The sequence below is a fragment of the Tetrao urogallus genome (genome assembly GCF_951394365.1).
Source record: "Tetrao urogallus genome assembly, chromosome: 5".
NCBI lineage: Eukaryota > Metazoa > Chordata > Aves > Galliformes > Phasianidae > Tetrao > Tetrao urogallus.
In genome coordinates, this window is record NC_136818.1 from 30,307,845 (window position 1) to 30,328,652 (window position 20,808).

At 48.7% G+C, this 20,808-nt stretch overlaps 1 protein-coding gene across 1 annotated transcript; it reads right to left on the reverse strand.

The window, feature by feature from the left end:
- Positions 1-49: 49 nt before the first annotated feature.
- PAPSS2 (3'-phosphoadenosine 5'-phosphosulfate synthase 2) lies at positions 50-19,584 on the reverse strand (the record flags this gene model as incomplete). Its single annotated transcript, XM_079535873.1, has 13 exons — positions 50-191; positions 446-675; positions 997-1,265; positions 2,162-2,297; positions 3,969-4,174; positions 6,176-6,287; positions 6,737-6,850; positions 6,969-7,087; positions 7,356-7,494; positions 8,386-8,621; positions 9,773-9,878; positions 19,205-19,297; positions 19,519-19,584. The coding sequence occupies 13 exons, from the start codon at positions 19,582-19,584 to the stop codon at positions 50-52; spliced, it is 1,968 nt and encodes a 655-aa protein (XP_079391999.1).
- Positions 19,585-20,808: the final 1,224 nt, after the last annotated feature.

The window sequence follows — 20,808 nt, forward strand, 5'->3', positions numbered from 1 at the left end:
CAATCATCGCTCACTCTTAATACAAGTATTTCTAGGAGGAGAAGTAGTGTTAATTCTTTTTTTCCAGCGATTGGTAGTACTCAGTTAGCACTTTCCAAGCTTTGGGGGCCATGAAGCCATCCGGTGGGTTTTCCCCTTCGCGAGCGAGCTTTCTCATGCGTGTTCCTGAGATGAAGTCAAAGTCATTGTGCCTAAAGCAAAACAGAGAAGGGTGAGGTCAGCCAAGTGGTCCAAGCCGTCCCAGTGCAGCTGTTCAGCCCTACCAGGAATGCAGCTGCAAGCCCCTGGTGCCACCTCCCTGCCAGCAACATCCCATGCTGAGGTTCCTATCAGCAGCAGCACCGTCTCCTGAGGGAGACGCTTTCTCCAAACGAGCTGCAGTTGTGGTGAAATACCTCCCCAGCAGCTACGTAGGTTAAAGAAAAGATTGCGGTGCTCACGTTACCTTTCTGGTTCATAAAAATCCATAGCTCGCTTCACTTTGTTGTAAGCCGCTACACGGAACGGGATGATCTCCACCGACGTCAGGCCCGGCGCCATGCTGAGCACCTTCCCTCCCTGCGTGGGCTCATACAGGTCCTTCTTGGTCTCGGGGTGAGGCATGCCTGCAGGATCGCGCCCCACAATGTAGAAATTGGTGCCAGCAATCATGCGAGCCCGGCAGTGCCACTGCACCTGGGAAGGAGAGACGGGGATGCTGAGCCCAGCAGCCCTGACTGCAAGGAGCTCCTGGCCAGCCAGACCTCACATACAGCAGGGAAGGACGGTGGAGATGTGAGCAGCCACACCACTTCTCATGTCAGCACACACAGATTTATCTCTCACTGCATGGACCTGGGGCAACATCTCAGCTTTTCTGCGGACACATATATGTCAGTGGGAAATGCCAGGACTGGAACCAATTTTGTTCCAGTGCGACAGTGAACAGAGGAAGCCATTTGCTATTTGAATGCACAAAGACAGGGCCTATCAACAAGCATCCAGCATCTACCTTACCTCTGTGGGGCCGGCATAGAGCATGGGAGAAGGGAAGATGGCAACAACAGTGGATTTGGGGTCCAGGACGTGCTCCTCAAGCACCGCCGCATGCTGCTTCATCCGCCATTCCAGCGGAACATCGTCATCCTTGGTCCACCCACCCAGGGGGTGCAGGAGAAGCACAGGGTTTTTGTAGCCCCTCTGCAGGAGCTGGCGCCGCGTGTCCTGCATGAGCAGGGCATGCCCGTTGTGCACGGGGTTGCGCAGCTGGAATGCAAAGACAGCATCTGAAACAGAAAAGTGAGAGGGTTGTGGGCCTGTGCTGAGCTTCCCTCTGCTTGCCTTGTTTAAATGCTCTGTACAATATGACACCATCAGGAGACAGGCACAGATCTGCTGTCCTATCTTCACATGAAACAGACCTTAAATACACATGTACAGCACCTCTGGATTGCTCTGCCAATTTATTTTCATTGCACATCCTTCCTTTGGGGCCAATTTTAGTCCGATCAGCAATTCTGCCTTGTTTCTGGTTAGCACTGGATAGAAATCCACATCCCTGAGGAGTTTCCTGGCTCTTTAAGAAATCTGTCACCTCCATAATCTCACAATGTCACCTTCACAAAGGCCAATACTCTCTTCCCCTCTGAAATAAGCATCTAGGGGGCTAGCATCTGCTGCTCAGATGCCACTGCTGTGGCAAGAGAGGGTAGAAAGAGTTAACATCATATTCAGCACATGAAACCTAATTAGCCCTAATGTGTTGATCCTGCAGGAACACTACAAAGGCCATTTCTGGGGTGGCATAGATGAGAAAGAGCCTGAGCTGTCAGACATGACAGAAGATTTATGGCTCTAATTACAATGCCAGAGCTACAGAATGGAGCTCCCAGATTTGGCTGCTCCATGTACAACTGCACTTTGCAGAAGCACTCTTTAGCCAGGGCTGTTCACACAGACACCTCTGGTGCTCAGAAACAGGAATTCACAAGGAAGCGATAGATCCTTAGGCTGTACAATACTTCCTACCTCTCAGCCTGCCCCCTTAGGCTGAACCCCCTTAGAAACACTTCCCTGAAACACTTCCCCAGTCTGAAATGACACAGCTACAGGCCACAAAATATCTGTGCTCTATGGGGGGGGCAAGGCGATGCTGTCACTGGTGCTAACCCAAGGCACTCACCAGCATTCATTTCCCTGAACTTCTGCTTGAGTTCCAGCGGTGTCAGGCGGTATTGGTCCAGGCCATCATTCCAACAGATCTTTTCCAGCACAACGAGGTCTCCCCCCACCAGCCAGTCTCCACTCTCCATCACCATCTGTGAATTACATGCATATTCTCAGGATGGCAAAAAGCCCCCTCTCATTTCCCAGTCTCCTCTGAAACTCGTTAGGCACGGTTTTGCCTGTGGAGCGATCCTCCTTTCTCTGTGTACTGTAGGTCAAAACTACCACGAAAATTAGCAAGGCACCAGTGGCTGCATCACCACACCCAGCTGTGCGCTGTGCTCCCCTCTGCAGCCCAGGGCCAAGAAGTTACAGCACAGCCCTTCTTCCACCTCAACCTTTGCTCCTGCAAAGCCTTCCCTCTGCGAGCAGCACTCTGGTAATGGTAACACCACTGTATCATCCACCCTCCATTCTATCCAGCGCTGGAAATGCTATTTCCCATCTGGGGCACTGCTTCGGGAGTGTGCAGCCCCACAATCTTAAGGAAATATCCCTCAGCTGCAATAACGAAGCTCCTGACCTCATTACCCTGCACTGACCCACTTAGGATTGCACAAGGCTTTGTGTGAAATCCTCAAATTTGCCTTAATGTACTGTCAAAGCTGTTCTTCTCATCATCAATGGCATAATTAAACTTTCACAACTAAGATAAAAAGATGCCTGTTTCAAGAGAGCAACTGCTGCTAAATAATTAATGGAGGTATTTTAAGTTAGAGAAAAAGAATAAGCATTGCTTTGGCCTTTGAAGTTCAGGTCACACGGCATAACCCAGAACAGTCCCTCGCTACATGACAGTGGGAAAGATGAACTCATGAACTATAAGGAACAAATCCTTTGCTGACTGCCAGTACAGACAGGCAAATTGAGGAGCAGCCTGTAGCTAAAAGGAGCACAGCCAGGGGTCTGCAGTGTGAGCGTTTGACAGCATCCATCCCTGGAGGCTCTCAAGGCAAAAGTAGATGCCATACTGAGTGACATGGCTTGTTTAGTGGTGTATGGGAACTTTGAATCACGGCCTGAACTTCTCATTGACCACCTGAGGCAAGCACTGAGTCAGCCATGGAGCACAGGTGAAGGCAATTCAGCTGTGTGACCAGAAGGGTTGGAGCCTGGCTGCACCTCTCCTAGGCCCCATTTAAGGGCTGACTGCCACTGAGGAAGGATCCTTCTGGAGATTGCTCCTTTTGGAGTTTTTTTGTGAGCCTAGGACACAGGTGAGCATTTTCATTTTTTTTCAATTATCCTTTTCCCCCTTGATAATCCTTTTAGTTGTAAGACCTGTAGATACCACTCTGCTAATTGTATATTTGTTGACTGCACAAGTGTGGTGTGGGTGGTGGTGATGGGCTGTTGGTGGACTAAACGATCTTAGTGGTCTTTTCCCACCTTCCTCCTTCCTGATTCTATGATTCTAGGAAATTGTTACACATCCAGGTTCAGAAAGTCTTTGAGCTGCTGGCTTTGCTAAAAACATTTGGATGTTGGTATACTGGTAAAGGTGAGGAAATGAAAATAGCAACTCCTTAGCAGCATGATTGCAGTCCCTCTGAATCGCTTATTACCTCACTGATGCTCTTGTTAAGCAGCATGTAAGCCTAAACATTCAGTCTTCCTGCATGCTTGAGATGTAACACTCCTCCAAGAGGAGCTCTCCTCCTGGAGAGCTAACAATGTGGAAACCCTGGAAAGGTTTGGTTCTCTTGTGCATAGCTCTGACCCTGCCTGGGTTTCCATCAGCAGGAGGGATGGCGCTGACCCACCTTGACGTGTGGGTGCTTGGCACAGGTGGTGCCCCAGATGCGGGCGCAGCGCTCCTCCTTCCTGTGCTCGAAATACTCGGGGTCCCTAAGGATGGCCACCCTGCGCCCCGCGTAGCTGAGCGCCAGCGCCCCGCAGCCCTCCAGCCGCTGCTTGTCCTGTGCTGACACTGGCAGCACGATGGGGATGCTCAGGTTGACAACACCATCTGCAAAGAGAAGGGTGGATGTCAGTGTCCTCCAAAGACCTAAAGCGGCATTCTTTGGCACTGGGATGGACTGCAGAGGGTGGGTGGGAGAGGCTGGAGTGCACTCAGACACTCATAGTTTAGTGGCTTGTGGTAGCAACGGTAATGGTTGGACTAGATGATCTTTTAGGTCCTTTCCAACCTTCTGATTCTATGATTTGAGGCACAATTTCTCTTGTTGAAGAGGAAGGCTGAGTTTTTCTACCTATATTTCAGTGACTCGCCATCAGTGACATGAATTTATTCACTGCCCAAATTTTGTTTTGTGCTGTAAACAAATGCTAACATTAGCGGGCAAAGAAAGCTCCTTATCTCACTGTCAGAGATGTCCTAAGGACACCTGGAGTATCTCACTGTTCTTTTTCTCTCCCAGAAAGATTTGTTCTTTTCCAGTTAGTTGTTCTAATGTCTCTGCAGAGTTTCAATGTCCTTGGTGATCGCAGCCCTGGCTACAGCCCAAGTATCCTCTTTCAGGACAACAACCTCCACTCAGACCTCTTCTACTTGGGCATGCCAGCATTAGCACACTGAGATTGTAAGTTTTTCCATGGGTTGCTATTCATGAACAAGAACAAACAGATCATAAATCACTGATTCACTTTGCTTGGATCTGACAGAAATCACGTTGGACACCTGAGACTGGAAGATTTTGACTATTTTGTTTAATCTTTTTTAAATGCTTCCATTTGCTTTAATTCATGACCAGACATTATTCATTTGACAGGCAGCAATTTTCAAGCACCTTGATGAGTAATTGGGTACCCGTAACTACTGTCACATATGGACCAATCAACAAATTAAATATATGAAGTTACTTGAATAATCTTTATAAACATGTTAATATTTAAATATTGATTAAATATAATCATTACATCTGTTCTATGTGTAACTAACCAGTGATCAGTCAATAAAGTCAGCGTGGAAAAAGCTGGATTATGAAACCCACAAAGGATGCTGAAGCTGAGGATCTCTATGCTCCACTTCCAAATGCAAGATGCTAATAAAAATCACTCCAGTGGAGGTGAATAATTACAAAATGACTAGGATTTTTGTGAGGACTGGTCAGTAGGATGCAGGATAAACAGCTGAATCATAAACAAGACGTGCTTGTGTCCAGTCTTAATAATTTGAATAGTAAAAAGTAATAGCAGAAACTCGTAATGATTTCCATATAACCTAAGGATAGTTACATACATACCAGTTACAGAGAAATTCTTTCCTGGGAGAACACAAACATAATTAAGGTAATTAACACTCACAGGCACCTGTTACAGTCTGCAGAATCAAAGCAACTCAACAAAAACTTCAGTGTAGATTTACTCCTCAAAGTGTGAAAAAAGCTACAAAAACATGTGACATGCTCCAGCTGCCCACCTGCAGATCCTGCTCTGTCAAGTGCAGACTGTCCTGAGCTAAGCAGTGCCTTTGCTTAACCCAGCACCAAGCTGCTGCCCTGCATGGCTATGGCAGTATCAGGGTTCTTGAGGAGGAGGGCAAGACTCCCCGCAGGGCGTCCTGCACAGAGATCCTGAACCCCTGAGGCTGGAGACCTCTGCTAGGTCTAAAACCCAATATGTGCATGGCAATTGCATCTCTGTCTGAGATCTGGGACACAAAAATCTACCACACCAGGCTCAGGAATTGGCTGGCACTGTCTGAATATATTTGCCTCTTCCAGAGACAAAAAGGCCCCCAGCTAATTAAAGCTAATTAACAGCTAAATCAGATTTATTTTAGGGTAAGGTAATAGAGAAATATGAAAATAAGAAATAGAAAAGCAAAATCAGACTCTCTCCTTGTTTCCAAGGAGCAGCTGCCCCCTGCTCCCGCTTGAAATTCAGCCTGACAGCCTCCCCTGGTTTGAGGTTTGCATCTTGCTCTACCCCAGGAGAACTGAGCACGGTGTGAGTCACACATACATACGTTACATACACACAGAGTGAGAATGAAGGCAGCCCATACCGTTCAGCAGTGTGCCGAAATGGATGACCTGCAGGTACTCTGCCTCGCGCATGAAGCCCTTCAGTGGCGTGGCCCAGCCTTCGCTCAGCACTTGCACCCACTGCAGATCCAGCTACAAAACAAACCCAGATGGCTCTCTGTCACCAAGTCATGCTGCTTTACCCTCCCTTCTGCTGAGAAAGCAGTCTCATTGCATTAAATAAAGGATGTTCCTACAGGGGAAAAAGTGGTGCTGCATGTCGGTGTGATGGTTTAGATCAGATGTTAGGAGGAAATTCTGTATTCGGACAGTGGTGAGACACTGGGACAGGTGGTGATGCGCAGAGAAGCTGTGGATGCCTTATCCACAGAGGTGCTCAAGGCCAGGCTGGAAGGGGCCCTGAGCAGCCTGATCCAGTGGGAGGTGTCCTTGCTCATGGCAGCAGTTGGATCTAGATGACATTTAAGGTCCTTTCCAACCCTAACCATTCCACGATTCTACGAACAAGGCACTGAACAAAGCTTCTGCCCTTCAAACAGCACAAGGATGAGTTACAGCGCAGCACTCAGGCGAGACGATACCTTTGTGATCTCCACGGATGGCAGTGCATTTGCTTCAGCTCGGGCAGCATCAAGTTTATTTTTGGGTACAAACAGCTCAAAAACATCCTTAATTGATGCACAGGGCACAATGTTCTGAAAGAGAGAGAGAGAGCAATGGTAATGCTGGTTCTAAATGCACACTAAGAACCCAGAACATGAAGTCAGATTTACAAGCTGACAGTGGTGGTGGTGGTAAAAATAAGTGACCTACTTGTGTTTGCAGGAGCTCCACAACCTGCTGGATGCATTCAGACACTGACGCAATGTTCGTCTTCAGCACCAGTTCAGGAGATTCGGGCTTCTCGTAGTCTGAGTCAATCCCTGTGAATCCTATTGACAATTAAACACAAAACAAACACATTTAATGTAATACTCCACCCCCCCAGAGTCCACACTACAAAAACAACCAACGAGCGTTCAGCCATACTCAGTACTACAAGTACACTTGTGACAGTAAGATTAGGGAAACAGGATACCCTTTGTGCCACAAAGAGCCTTTATTAACACACCTTGAGATTTTCTACGTGCAGAGCTGCAAAGATCAGCTATCTGAAGCTTTGGAAAGCAAAAGGCAAATTAAGACCTCATTCTTCCATACCTTTGATCTCTCCGGCTCTTGCCTTTTTGTACAAGCCCTTCACATCTCTGCTTTCACAAATATTTAGAGGAGCATCAACAAAGATTTCAAAGAAAGGCAACCCAGCAGCCTCATGAATTTTCCGTGCATTTTGACGATCCTGTGAGAAGAAAGGTAGGAAAATGATACGTGTGCATTGCAATAAGCACCCTCCTACTCTCTGACGTTTCCTGAAATTTGACAGAGGTAAATTACTTTCTGGTATAGATTTATTAAATTTAAACCAATTTTAATAACGGCTTTTATTCCTGTTACCCTCTTTTCTTTGAAGCTAGTTTGGAAGACAACTTCATTAAGTAGGAAAGCCAAAATTGGGATGAGAATAATTATCTGCTCTGTGTTAAAAAAGCAACTGTTTGTGTTGGCTTGATACTGTCAGACATTTGGTATTCTCAGGAAGCACAAAAATACAGTAACTTATTCATATAGAATACTGATAGCACTATGACAGGCTATTGACTTTATGCTTATTCTCTTACAAAGTTAATAGTAGGAGGCTACACAATGAGATTTCAAATGTCACTGAGCCTTTAACCAATTCTGAGCAGAACTGAAAGCAAAAACATTGTCAAACTATTATGAGAGTGGTGAGGTTCTAGAACAGCTGCCCAGAGAGTCTGTGGATGCCCTGTCCACCCCTGGAGGTGTTCAAGGCCAGGTTGGATGGGGCCCTGGGCAGCCTGGGCTGGTATTAAATGGGGAGGTTGAGGGCCCTGCATGTGGCGGGGGATTGGAGATTTGTGATCCTTGAGGTCCCTTCCAACCCTGGCCATTCTGTGATTCTGTGAAATGGTATCATTTCACATTTCTACAAATCAGTAGAGAAAACTCTACTGATGGTGTTTAATTTTGTAAACCTGTGGCATTGCACAGAAGAGAGAAGATCTGGAGGCACATACAGAAGGTCCTCTACATGAACTAATCTTTCCCAGGAGTGTTCATGAGATCAAAGCAGCTCAGGAAAGAGCAGAATATGACGCAGACAGTTTACCTTTGAAAAAGGAGAAATGAAGCTAGTTATGCAGACAAGCCCAGCGTCAGCAAACAGCCTGGCCACCTCTGCGATGCGGCGAATATTCTCCTCGCGGTCCCCAGCTGAGAAGCCCAGGTTTTTGTTCAAGCCGTGCCGAACGTTATCACCATCCAGGGAATAGCAGGGGATGCCATGAGAGACCAAGTACTCTTCCAGAGCAAAGCCAATGGTTGTCTTACCGGCTCCAGAAAGACCTGTTGGAGACAGCAAAGTGAGGTTCCGGTTTGAAAGTGAGGCTCAGGAACAGGATGGCGGGGGGTCACCAGTAGAAAGTCATTGATCCTAAGGGAGGCGGATGCATCCCAACCCAGCTCTGTCCACTTGTGCATTTAATCTATGCTGTCCACGTAGTGTTCTCCCATGTGATCTCTTAAAAGTCAATGGATAGGAAGTTAGGAGACCGCTGTATACTTCAAAAAATAATCATCAGTCAAAGAAGTTCACATTTTTCACATACAGGGTCCTTAATTGATACTAGAAAGAAGGGAATTGCCTTAGATAGAATGTTTTGGCTTCAGAAATGGGTTAAAACAGATCAGATGTGGGCCTTCTTCCCAAGATGAAAGAGAAGAAAACAGAGATGTGCTTTATTCCAGCGTTCAGCACACAATGATGTGTTGAATCAGAATGGCTTTACAAACTCTTTCATTCATGTCTTGCAACATCTTCTGTCAGTCAGAGAATAGCAATACTTAACAAGCAAAGTAACACCTGGACAAGTGTCAAAAAAGAGAGTTGTGCAAATGTCAGCAGAGAAAAATAAATGCTCCCTGGGCCCCAGATCTTGAATTTGTTTTTCAAAACAAAAGAGAAAGGCAACACATCAGAAGGTGCAAGAAATCACTTTTAGCATGATTCACTGTCTGTATTTCCTTTTCAGACAACAAGACCAACTTGTTCTGCCGCTCACAAGGTTTCTGAAACATAGGAAACCTAGGTGCCCCCATGAACTTTCCACCGACCCAGAATGAAAATCTCTGAATGCTGCTCTGGATGATCTTGAGCGTGTTTTGCTGCCAGGGACCAGGTGAGTTTGAGCCAAGGGTTCCTCAGCTTGGAACACCAAGAGCAATGTGCAGGGCTTTCCATGTGTTCAGTCAAGGGAGCCAGCAAATGGAAGCCCCAACAACAGCTGCAAAATTTATAAAAGCCTTATTTAGGGGCAGCCACTGCAGGAAGATCATTTTACTTTGCCAGCACCGCGCTTCTGTACAAAATCGCTTTGCAAATTCGCATCAGCTCACAAGGAGTGCTGGTGTTGCCTGCAGACCCCAGCCATTCTCCAAGCCATTCTCCTCATCTGTCCACACAGCTCTCATGCGTACAGCGATGTGGATGAAAATACCTGTTAGCCAAACCGTGCAGCCACGGAATCCGCCCCTGGTACCAACAACTTGTCCTCGTTTACTCCTGCTGACATGATGGGCTTGGTAAACCACATTGGTTGATCTCTAAAGAAAAACAGAGTGAAACAAAACGCTTTTGTTACCCTGCTGCACTCCACACACCAGAAAATCTCGGCCAGGACAAAAGAGACACGTACATTCATTGAACATCAGCAAAAGCCACTGCAGCAAATGCTGAGAACACTGTTGCACAGGAAAATGCTACAACCAACATGGTGAAATGGGAAGAAAACTGGCAAAACAGTGAGAAAACTATTTGCCTTTGGTGTCAGTTATAGGAAAGGAAAAGTCCCAGCAGGAGCAAACACAGAAATATTTTCTCCCCAAGCCACATTCTGCTTGATGCAGGTTCATCCCTCTCAAATCTTTGGTGCAGGGCGGGGGGAAGGCTGGCCTGGGCTTTCCCACCGTTTGTGTCATGCTAGGTAAATATTTCTCCATCTGAAGTCACAGCAGGGAAGTAAGCGTGTTTTATGTGTCAGAGATGGGTTTTTTGACAAGATACCAAAAAAAAAAAAAAAAAAAAAAAAAAGGAGACGAAGTTCACTTTTAAAGGTGTTTGCAGAATAGCCTTTTTTTTCCACTGCTTTCTGAGTCATTACCATTTTAGCCCAGTTTATCAAAGGCAGAAGGACTCACTTGAGACTTGGTGTTCTGCAGGCAACAGAGGGCTCTGTCTGCTTAAAAATCTAAGTGAAAACCATTCCATAATAGAAGTAACATCCTTCTTCCCTCTTCTCTCTCTCTGAGGCCAGCATCTCAGCTGAGATCACAGAGATATCATCAGCAAGACTCAGAACTTCACACCCAATTTATATTCCACTTCAGCTAAAACCATCAGAATCGGCCTCTTTTTATGCTTGCAAACCAGAGGTGAAATTTTCCACTTGCAATTGCTTGCGGGCACACAGGACCAATACACAGACCTTCCATAGACATTGCAGCACACTGCCAATTCTTCAAAGCCTCCACTCCCCAAACCAGGCAAGATTGTTCTGTGGGTTTTTTGTGTGTGTGTGCTAGTTTTTAGTTTGTTTTGCAGGGGGAGTGTCTTTTTGGACATTTGGAGCTTGCAAGCTGAGACATCACCATTATGGTTTAATTTATGCTTGTCCCCAGCAGTCTGGACTCCTGAAGCAGGACTAAATGAGCACACGTAGAAGGTAACAGCCAGCAAGATAACCCCTGCTCACAAAACACAAAAGCAAATTTTGCAGCTTTATTCCTCGCAGAAGTCTGGCACCATGGTGTGAGCACCCCTGTGCCAGCACACCATGGCTCCGCCCTGCAGAGGAGCCGCTCGGTGCAGCACGATGCCTGAGCAGTAACTGCACAGCCCTCCACGCTCCAGCATACGGAACAGCAGTTTTGCAATTTATCTGCAAGCGACAACAGAAGAGGCAGGTATTTCAGCACAGTGAAATGAAACCCACACACTCAAAATATCCTTTCTACACCCCTCTGCTGCCTGTGTCAGCAGGAACTCTGGCAGCACGTTGATTTCCTTGCAATGTGGTTCTGCAAGGCGTTGATCTACCCAGCACAACAGGGACTACGATAATGTCTGTGTTAACACGTTCCTACCTGGCTGACATCACGAGCTTATTATCTTTAAAGCAGATGCTGCTGCAAATCCGCACCACGCACATCTTGGAGCAGGTTTTTTTGTTCGCACTAGCATCTTCTGGAGCTTGGGAAAGCAACCCAGCAGCAATTTCAGATGTGGGTGGCATTCCTGCTCACGGCAGGGGTTGGAACTGGGTGGGCTTCAAGGTCCCTTCCATCCCAAGCCAGGCTGTGACTCTAACTCCAGACCCCTCCTACCTGCTGGTACCAGATGCCTCCTATTTTGCTCCTATGTTATGAGCAGCATTGCTGCTAAGGAGGCAAGATATCCCCACGTCTGAAACAGTAGGACTCACACCAACCCCAGTCCATCAGCTGCATGGGACACCATCTGAAATCAAACACTCTTAAGCCTACAGAGACAGATCTTACTTTTAAAACCCTCTCCTACATCCTGCCATCTTAATAAAAAAATGATTTCAACTTGTTAGCTGAACTTGATGCATAAAAATTGTGTTTCTGGGTCTCTTAAGTAGAAAATTTCTTCTCCCAGGGCAATTCCCACGGCTGCCCTTGAGAATGGGTGCATTGACATCAAGAGTCCATCACAGGGGGAAATCCTTCTGTATGACAGTCACTTGCATTTCGCATTTCTTTTCACAGAAAAGAAAACCTATCATATGCAAAAGGAGGAAGAACATGAAGAGGGGGGGGGTTTGCTTGTCAGTGGCTCACCTTTACAATCAGAATCAAGGAAGATGGAGAAATTTTGGAGTTTCTGAAGTCCTGATTTAATTCCCACAACCCAAAACCTACCGACTTTTCCCAAATATCAGTGTAACTTGCTGAAAAGGGCTATGACGATAAGTGTTTCAAAACTAGCTCTATTCTTTCCCAGGAAAAGCCCCCAAAGAGCCAGCATTACCTTGGAAATTTCTGCCTGCTACAGGTCCCAGGATCCCACTGCCACAGCTGGACTTGGAGGATGGAGCACTAGCTTCAGGCAGTGACAAAGATATTACAAAATAATAAGATTTAATTGAGGAACACAGCACTGGGTGACTAGATGTCCTGCCGGGGGTGCCAGCGTTTGCTCACACCAGGCAGGCTGCTGAACTGGGTTTCCCTCCTCCTTCACAGAACCACAGAATGGCCTGGGTTGAAAAGGACTCAAAGACTATCTTGTTTCAACCCCCCTGCCAAGAGCAGGGTCGCCAACCACTAGACCAGGATCTTCAGCACTCCCGCAGACCCAAGCAGTCCACTCGTGGTCCTTGGCAAGCTCTCCTGCTGCTGCTTGCTTGTCCTGGCACTACTGAGACAGCACCTTGTCCCTGCCAGGAACGTAGCACAGAGACTGCCAGGGGCTCAGCAGAGAGCTTCCAGTTACCTGAAACAAGCAGGCTTTCAGCTTGCAGACAGACACTTTGCAATGCCAAACTTTGCTAACAAACATAGTTTTCAAGGTGAGCCTAGGCAAAGTACTCTTTCCACACAGGACTTTTACACATAGGAATTTCTGAGCTCTTAGCAATATCCAAATTTTGCATGCTGCTGTAACACTCTTCTAGTATGTCTGCGCATTTGAAGTGGACACAATCAGGTGTTATACAACCTTGCAAAAAATCAGGCTCAATACACAAGCTCAAACGCCTGTCACCTCACAATCATGCTCTGATTTCATGACAATACGACTTCAAAGCAGGGGTTGAGCATTAAAGCTATCTCTCCGAAGCCACCCAGATCAGATTTTTGGTCTCTAATATCTCTGGACAGATGATGTCACTAATCTAATTTCCTTGACCCACTAAAACTAGTGAGTCACTCTGTGCTCACACACTTCCACATTCAATTTGGAAGGCCAGGACTGATGTTAGAAAATAAAAATTATTCCCGACTTCTTTCCAAAAATTACAAGGGAAATCTGCATGGCGAGCAAGTATTTCACAACCAGAGCAGCCTGACATCTGCTGGCAAAAATAACACGTTGAACAGGAAACCCTTCCATGAATTCCCTATTTTTTATACATGTGTTCTGCTAAACTACCTCCACTAAATGAACCCATTTCAGCAGTTTGGTTCATGTGTATGTTGCAAATACTACATTTTACACAGCAGAAGGAGACCTGCTTTCCTTTAATGCTTAAGTGTGCTATGAGGCTGCTCTGGATGATGCTGAGGCATCTGACAGACCCATGGGACCACAGCCAATACAAAACACGGTCCTCTTGCAAAACAAGGGAATATAAGTCATGCTCACACTGTTGTTTTGGGGCTGGACACCCACAGGTATGAAGTGAGCATGTCCATTTAATTGTAAAGAAGACTGCAAAGAAAGGAATTGTGCAGTTGCAGGGTAGGTGACAGTCAGAATTCCCACATCAAATAATGGTAATTCCTACAAGCAAAGAATAACCCACAATGCAGCATCGGGCAATCATCCCTTGAGCTCTACTGGGCTACAAGTTGCAAGATCAAAAATATGGCTCTGCTGCTCAGAGCTGAGGCTTGTGACCAGCTTGCACTGGGCAGAGCAATGTGCCCCTTCATCAAGCTCATGTCTTTCAAGAGCTCAAGAAACAAGTCTGACACATCATTCTTTAAAGGCTGAACTGGTGGCACTGCTCTGAAACAAAACTGCAGCTCTGTGCCCCTACTCACTGAGTTTGCAATGGGGTTTTACCCCGGAGGCCAAGAGCACACAGGTAAGACAAAAACACCACCTTTCTTGAGGAAAGCAGGATCTCCTCCAGCACCAACCAGCACAGGCTGAACTGAGCCTATCAGAATTCAGCCATGCTGCCACATAAAGCAGCTGTATTCCTGCAGGAAAGGAGCCCTGTGACGTTTGAGAAGCTTTAGTTATTTCATAAGCAGTGAGAGCTGCAGAATATCTGCAGGCGTGTCAAGTTTCACCAGGCTTTAAAATACTTATTGTCATAAAGGAACCAACCCTCTTGCACCATTTCTCTACAGGATATCGAGGCAGTGGGCTGAAAAGATAAAACCTGGGGACCAAGACCACTTGCCCCCAGAGCAGTGGCACAGGGCTGCATCTGAAAGAGGTCTGAGCATTCCCACCACTTTAGCAGTACCCACCACCAGTCCCGGACGTGCAAAATGACACAAAACACATCAGGCTCATCATTTTCTCCACAAAGGCTCTATTCCCAGACATGAGTCAGGGGTGCTGGGGGCTCGGTGTCACCTCTGACCACCTCATTTGGGGCCCAGTCCTCAATCTGGTGTCACCCAGGCTGCACGTCCTTGACTTCAGAGTGGCGTTTTCTATTTCAAAACTGAACATTTGCAAAGTGCAAATAGGTAGGGACACTCAGACAGAACTGCGACACAGGACACGGTTCAATGGAACTTAATCCAGACAGGCCAAGAGTTCACTTGGCTTGAAAAAAAAATCATTCGATAAACTCAAGGAAAGAATCGAGGATTATGAGATCTACAAAGCACTGTTAGGCTGCAAGGCACTATCCGGTACCTCAGGTCACAGAGGGGAGCTGTGATGACACACCAGGACATGTATCTCAGCTGTAAACTCTCCCGTGGGCCCCACACCCAGCTGCTGCTGGAGACTGCAGATGTGTCCAAACCAGTCTTTCTCCTGCTCAGCACCTCTAAATCCCCGCCGCACTGCTGCCAGCCACATGACAGCTTGCGTTCACTGGGACGCCATTTACCACGCCACCTACACTACCAGCTGCATGAGCCAGGCTCAAAAACTGTATTCTCCAGTTTGGAGATTCTGGGATCAAGGCTTCCTGCCCTGTCTGCATACCCAGTCCATACAACTGCTACAGAAGCATGTGATCACAGAACACCCCGAGCTGGGAGGGATCCGCAAGGATCACTGAGTTGCACCCCTGGCTCCACAGAGAACCACTCCAAATCCAAACCCTATGTCTGAGAGCAGTGTCCCAGTGCACTCTGAGCTCTGGCACTCAGGGCTGCGCCCACTGCCCCGCACAGCCCATTCCATGCCCACCACCCTCTGCTGCAGAGCTGTTCCCTCACCCCCAGCTGCCCCTCCCCTGACAGCTCCATGCCATTCCCTCGGGTGCAATACTGACCCCCCAAGCCACATTCACCTCTCTTAAAATCAAGTTTGTCTCTCTTTCCACCACCAGGGTCTTCACAAACAGATGATCTGCCCACCAGTAGGGCTGGGTAGGACTGAAAAATGACCTCCCACCCAAAACACGTTTTTGCGCTACATTGGAAAGTTTAAAAATGGAAACACTGTTCTGCCAGAGATTCTGTGAAGACCTCGAAGTCAGAAAGTCTTGGAAATGCAAGTTCAAATGGTCATTTTCCATAGGTGAGCAATCTAGCAAGCGGGTGGCAAAATAACCTCAAAGCACTGTGTCTAAAGAAAAGCCAGACTAAGAAAAAGAGAGTGCTTATGCTGCCTTCCCTCTCAAGCTCTGCTCTCCAAACAGGCCAATATGCTTTGGCACTCGCTCAGCAGATAAAACTCTTGACACCAACAGCTGTAGCTCTGCCAAGGTATAAGCAAACAAAACTGGACTGTGCCACGAGGATGGGAGGCTGCACAACTGGCAACGAGAGATGGGCAAACCCTAACTTTCTAGCATCCTATTTCATGACACACATCCCAACAGAGCTCCATTGGCCCTCCTTTTTGCCTCCCTCCTTTTGCTAACGATACACTCCAAGTAAATTTTCACTTAAAAATGACTAAGCTGCAAGGCCATTAAGGAGCTATTTCTCACTTCCCACAGCTGTGATTCAGAGCTTACTCTGAGATTAATTGTTAGTCACCACACTCATGGTAACAGTAAAGTAATAACTAATAACACAAATCACACGACATTTCTCTGAAAGGACCTTTAAGTACAAAAGCCTACCAGCACTGCAATCAAAGTACAAGTTCAAGGCAGAGGATATCACTAGACAAGTATTAACACAGGCCCTAAAACCCCTTAACTTTCATGGGCGTGTAGAGCTGCAAGTTTATCTAAAATACCTGATTTCAGATAGAAAAGGTTTTTTCATTTTTAAAGACTACTTAAAAACACCCTCCAGGATCAACATCAGCCCAGTAAAAAATGCAAGTATGCCAATATTCTCCTGAAAATCCTGAGGAAAAACAAAATCCTTGCGACCTAAATCTAACTCACAGCTGCAATGCACATGTCTGGATAGCTTGGGGTCTTCAAAATTGTTCCCTGTATGGCCTGAAATCTCTTGCAGGAGCTGGCCAAGATGCATACAGCTGAAAACCTATGCCTGAGTGATGGATTTTGGCACAGGCTGTAACTGGCCGGCAGCTTCTCTGTGACTTCACTGGTGTTGCCCAAAGAACAGATGAGGCCGGATGCTATTGATCAGGGGTCAGGCAGCAGGAGAACAAATGAGCCACTTGTCCCTACGAGAAGGAAAACGACGAAGCTTGTAGGGCCGTTCAGGCAGGGACCACTTGCCCTGCAGAAAAGCACAGCCGCCCTTCCCAGCACACAGCTCCTGGGGCTGGACCACACTGATCACTTTGTTCCCCATCCCCTGGGTGACTCAACCTCCCATGGAAAGAAAGAGCCATTCATATCTGGGAGCCTGCAACTTTTTCTGTCCTTTCTTGAATGAAATTCCCCCAAATGAACAGTGCTGCTTTCACAGGACAGAGAGTGGTTCACAGCTACTGGCTGCTGGTATGTTGGCAGCCCTGCAAAACAGCACGAGTTAGTGAAACAGCAGGGCGAGAGAAACAGACCAAGAAGGGAGCATTTAACAGCAAAGGACTTAGAAAAGAAACAGAGAGAGAGCCATAAGAAACAATAAAAGTAGAAACAAGAGCGTATTGTGATAATCTCATGACATCTCCTTGATCTTCAAAGGCAAAAGAAATCAAAAAAGTGGCATAAAATAATACAAGGAATATCAGACAACCTAAGCAATTAGGAAATGGTCACCGTTTACCACCACGGTGCAACGAGTGTGTTTCAGAAAGCACACTGCAGCTGTAAGCCCAGTCCTGACAGGTGCACCAAGGCCAAGCTGTACCACTTCACCAACCTCAGCATCTGCTCAACGAGCTCTGTAGAGCTGCTCTGAATATAAACACCCTTAGAGATGTCAGAAAATCACTCAGTCAATTTCTTTATATTTAAAACAGGAGTAAAAAATAAGCAGACAAACAAACTTTTACAACCTCTTTTTGCTTATTTCACATTGGTTCACAGTCAGAATGATAAAGCTGTACAAACATTATCGCACAGCTTGTGATACCACAGTCCATCTGAACTCTGCCCTGTGGTTGCACTTTTTTCAACAGTTTTTAGGCAAAGAAATGAAGCTTTCTTCATATTTCCTCAGCACTGTTCATCTAATCTCACAGGTTTTTCTTTTTTTTTTTTTTTTTTTTTTTTTTTTAAGTAAACTGAAGAAAAGTTTACAATCTTTTTTACATGTTGATTTACCTTTCAATAAGGGTCCGTAACTTGTACACGTAAGCCCTGTGCAAGCAAAACTGAACCTTCAGAAGTTACAACTTTGGGATCTGCTGGGCTACTGGAAGGGTTCCTCCACGAAGCCAGAGGATGCTGTGTGCTGCATCGCTCAGCTGCTGGAGGCACCCTCACAGAGCCTGCAAACAAGGCTGCAGCACTTACCCCAAAGCAGGCAGTTTCTCTAGGGGCCCTCATTCTGCCCATAGCATCTGTAAGGATATCCGAGGAGAAAGCTGGACCCTGCCCAGCCCTCTGCCCAGTGCTGCCTCATTCCATGTGTGTTGCTCCCATGTGGGTTCAGACAGGTCTCCTGCATGCTTACCAAACACCTCGATTCCACGAGGAATTTGAGCTGCACCTTCCACACACTTGTGTGTTGTTGAAGGAGTGAGCTGTGCAGCCGGTTGCCCTGGCAAGGGGATGGTCCCTAAGGAACCCCTCTGGGCTGGGGCTGCCTCTCGGGGCACACTGCACTGCCTGTGTCCTTCTGCTTGCTGTAAGAACACCGCTCAGTGCAGAGAGGAACCAAGCAGAGGAAATACCAGCAGTGCCGCAGGTGTAGGGAGAACAAGCTGCTCTTTCGTCGGGACTGAAAGAACTACTCAGCCATGAATGCTGCACTGTGCAATAAACAAGGGCTGTTCCACCGCTCCACGTTACTCACTGCAATTACTTCAAGGTACGCTTACTCCCGAGAGTAAGATTTCACCATAGGGGCACACAGGAGGCTTATATAAGGAGTGCTAAGGTTGCCATTAAAGATTGTTCTTTGTCTCCAAGTCACCTCTGAGAGGGGTCAGGAATAAGCACTGCCTGCTGTCAGTGAAGTCTTGGAACTGAAGTAAACTCAGACACAGGGAGAACTTCATGCCTCTCACAGTATCACAGGCAGAAGCAAAGGGAGTGCCACCACGTTAGCAGCAAAAGAATCCCCATATCGAGTGCTGGGTCTTATCCAGAGCCAAGGGGCCTTACTGATTTTTTAAGGTAACACATGCAAAGATCAAAAATCCTAAGCTTTCTTCTTTGCATCTTACCATGAGCTCACATTAATAAATGGCTGCTAGGTGAAAATAACCCCAAACTCCACGCAGCATGCAGGGTGAATACGTGTTTTAAGCAGGGGGCTTACGGGCGCTCAGCGTGCAAAACGGGGAGAGCAGTTGCATCACCTCAGCTCACCTCGTAGCTGCACCACTGCACCTTCCCACAGCGGGCAGCCAAGCAGTGTCGCCTACCAAACCCATTTCTGACATATCAGCGGACAGCGAATAACGCTGGAAGAATCCATTCTCTCCCCGGAGCGTACCTGAAAAGCCTCACCTCCCGCAGGAGGAAGATGAACGCATCGCCCACATCACGAAGAAGTGGTAGCAACCGGGATTTTAACAGGAGAGGAGGACGGAAAGAAGCAGGCTAAGGAAGAAGAAAAAGAAGCACTACGCCGGCAGGGTCTCAGACAGGTGGGTGACGCTCCCTTTTCCAGTCTCGGATTCAGCACCGCGCTCCGGCCCCGAGCCACGACAGCCAGGCGCCCGGCCGCAGGCGCGCACTTCGCCCCTTTTCTCAGTAAAATCTCAGATAAAGCGCAGCCCTCCGCTTGGCACGGTGTGACCGACACCGCCCACGCGCCTCACGCACCGTCCCACGCCGGCCAGCCGCGGCCGCCCCCGGCCGGGCACCGCATCGCTGGCGGGACCCATCGCGAAGCCCTGCGATCGGCGAGCCCCTTTCTGCGCTCCCCGGGCAACCCGCGCACGGCCGTCAGGCGCTCGGCATCCCTGTGACAGCAGGGTGCAAAGATCGGCCGCGGGCGCGGCCGGCTGGTAAAGGTCGCCCCGCTGCCCGGGGCGGGGGCGAACAGAGGGGCCGCTCGGAGCCCGTGTCCGGCAGGCCACGAAAACGCCGCGCCCCAGGCCGTCGCCCCCGAAACGAAGCCCTCTCCCGCTCCCCACAACCCGGACTCCGGGGGACGCCGAAAGCCGTCCGGGGCCGTCGCCTCAGCGGCTCCGGTAGCCCCGAGGGAGCGGCCCCGCGGCGAAGCGCGGCCCTACCGTCTGCTGGCTGCTCAACATGGTGCCGGCCGGGCGACGCGGGGCACGGCGGGGCACGGCACGGCACGGCAGGGCCGGGTCCGGCTGGCGACAGCGGGCTATAAGGGCTCCGCGACACGTAGCTCTGCCCCGGGCCGGCCCCTCTCGACCTGCGCCCTCCTCCGTCTCCTCCTCCCGCCGCGGCCACCGACGTGGCGAGGGACGGAGGAGGAGCGGCTCCGGGGCCCGGCGCTGAGGCGTTCCCTCGCGGCCGCTCGCTTCCAGCCTGGCACGGCCCGGGCCCGCCGCGCTGCGAAGATGCGGAGCGGCCGGCAGCGTGCGCTTCAGTCGGACCGAGCGGCACGGCTGCTGTGGTGATGCGGGTGGGCCGTCAGAGCGAGGCGCGGCACGGAACCGCGGCACGGAACCGCGGCACGGAACCGCGGCACGGAACCGCGGCACGGAACCGCGGCACGGAACCGCGGCACGGAACCGCGGCACGGAACCGCGGCACGGAACCGCGGCACGGAACCGCGGCACGGAACCGCGGCACGGAACCGCGGCACGGAACCGCGGCACGGAACCGCGGCACGGAACCGGCCCTTAGCGCCGAGCCGGGATGGAAACGTATTATTCCCCGAAGCCTGGTTATTTATAAACTCGGGGTGACTGTCTGGGATTCGCCCTTTTGGTTTTGGCTCGGCTACCGGACGGGGAGCCAGCACGCGGCAAGGCTCCTCGCCGGCTTGGTGCGGAGATGCAGGCGGGGTGCGGGTACAAACGGCCTCTGAAAGCTTGCCTCTGTCCAAAATGTGGGATTTGTCCCCCTACCGCCATGCTGGGAAGGCCTCCTGCTCGGCCCAGTAACAGTGGGTGCTTTCGGAGAGGGGGGCG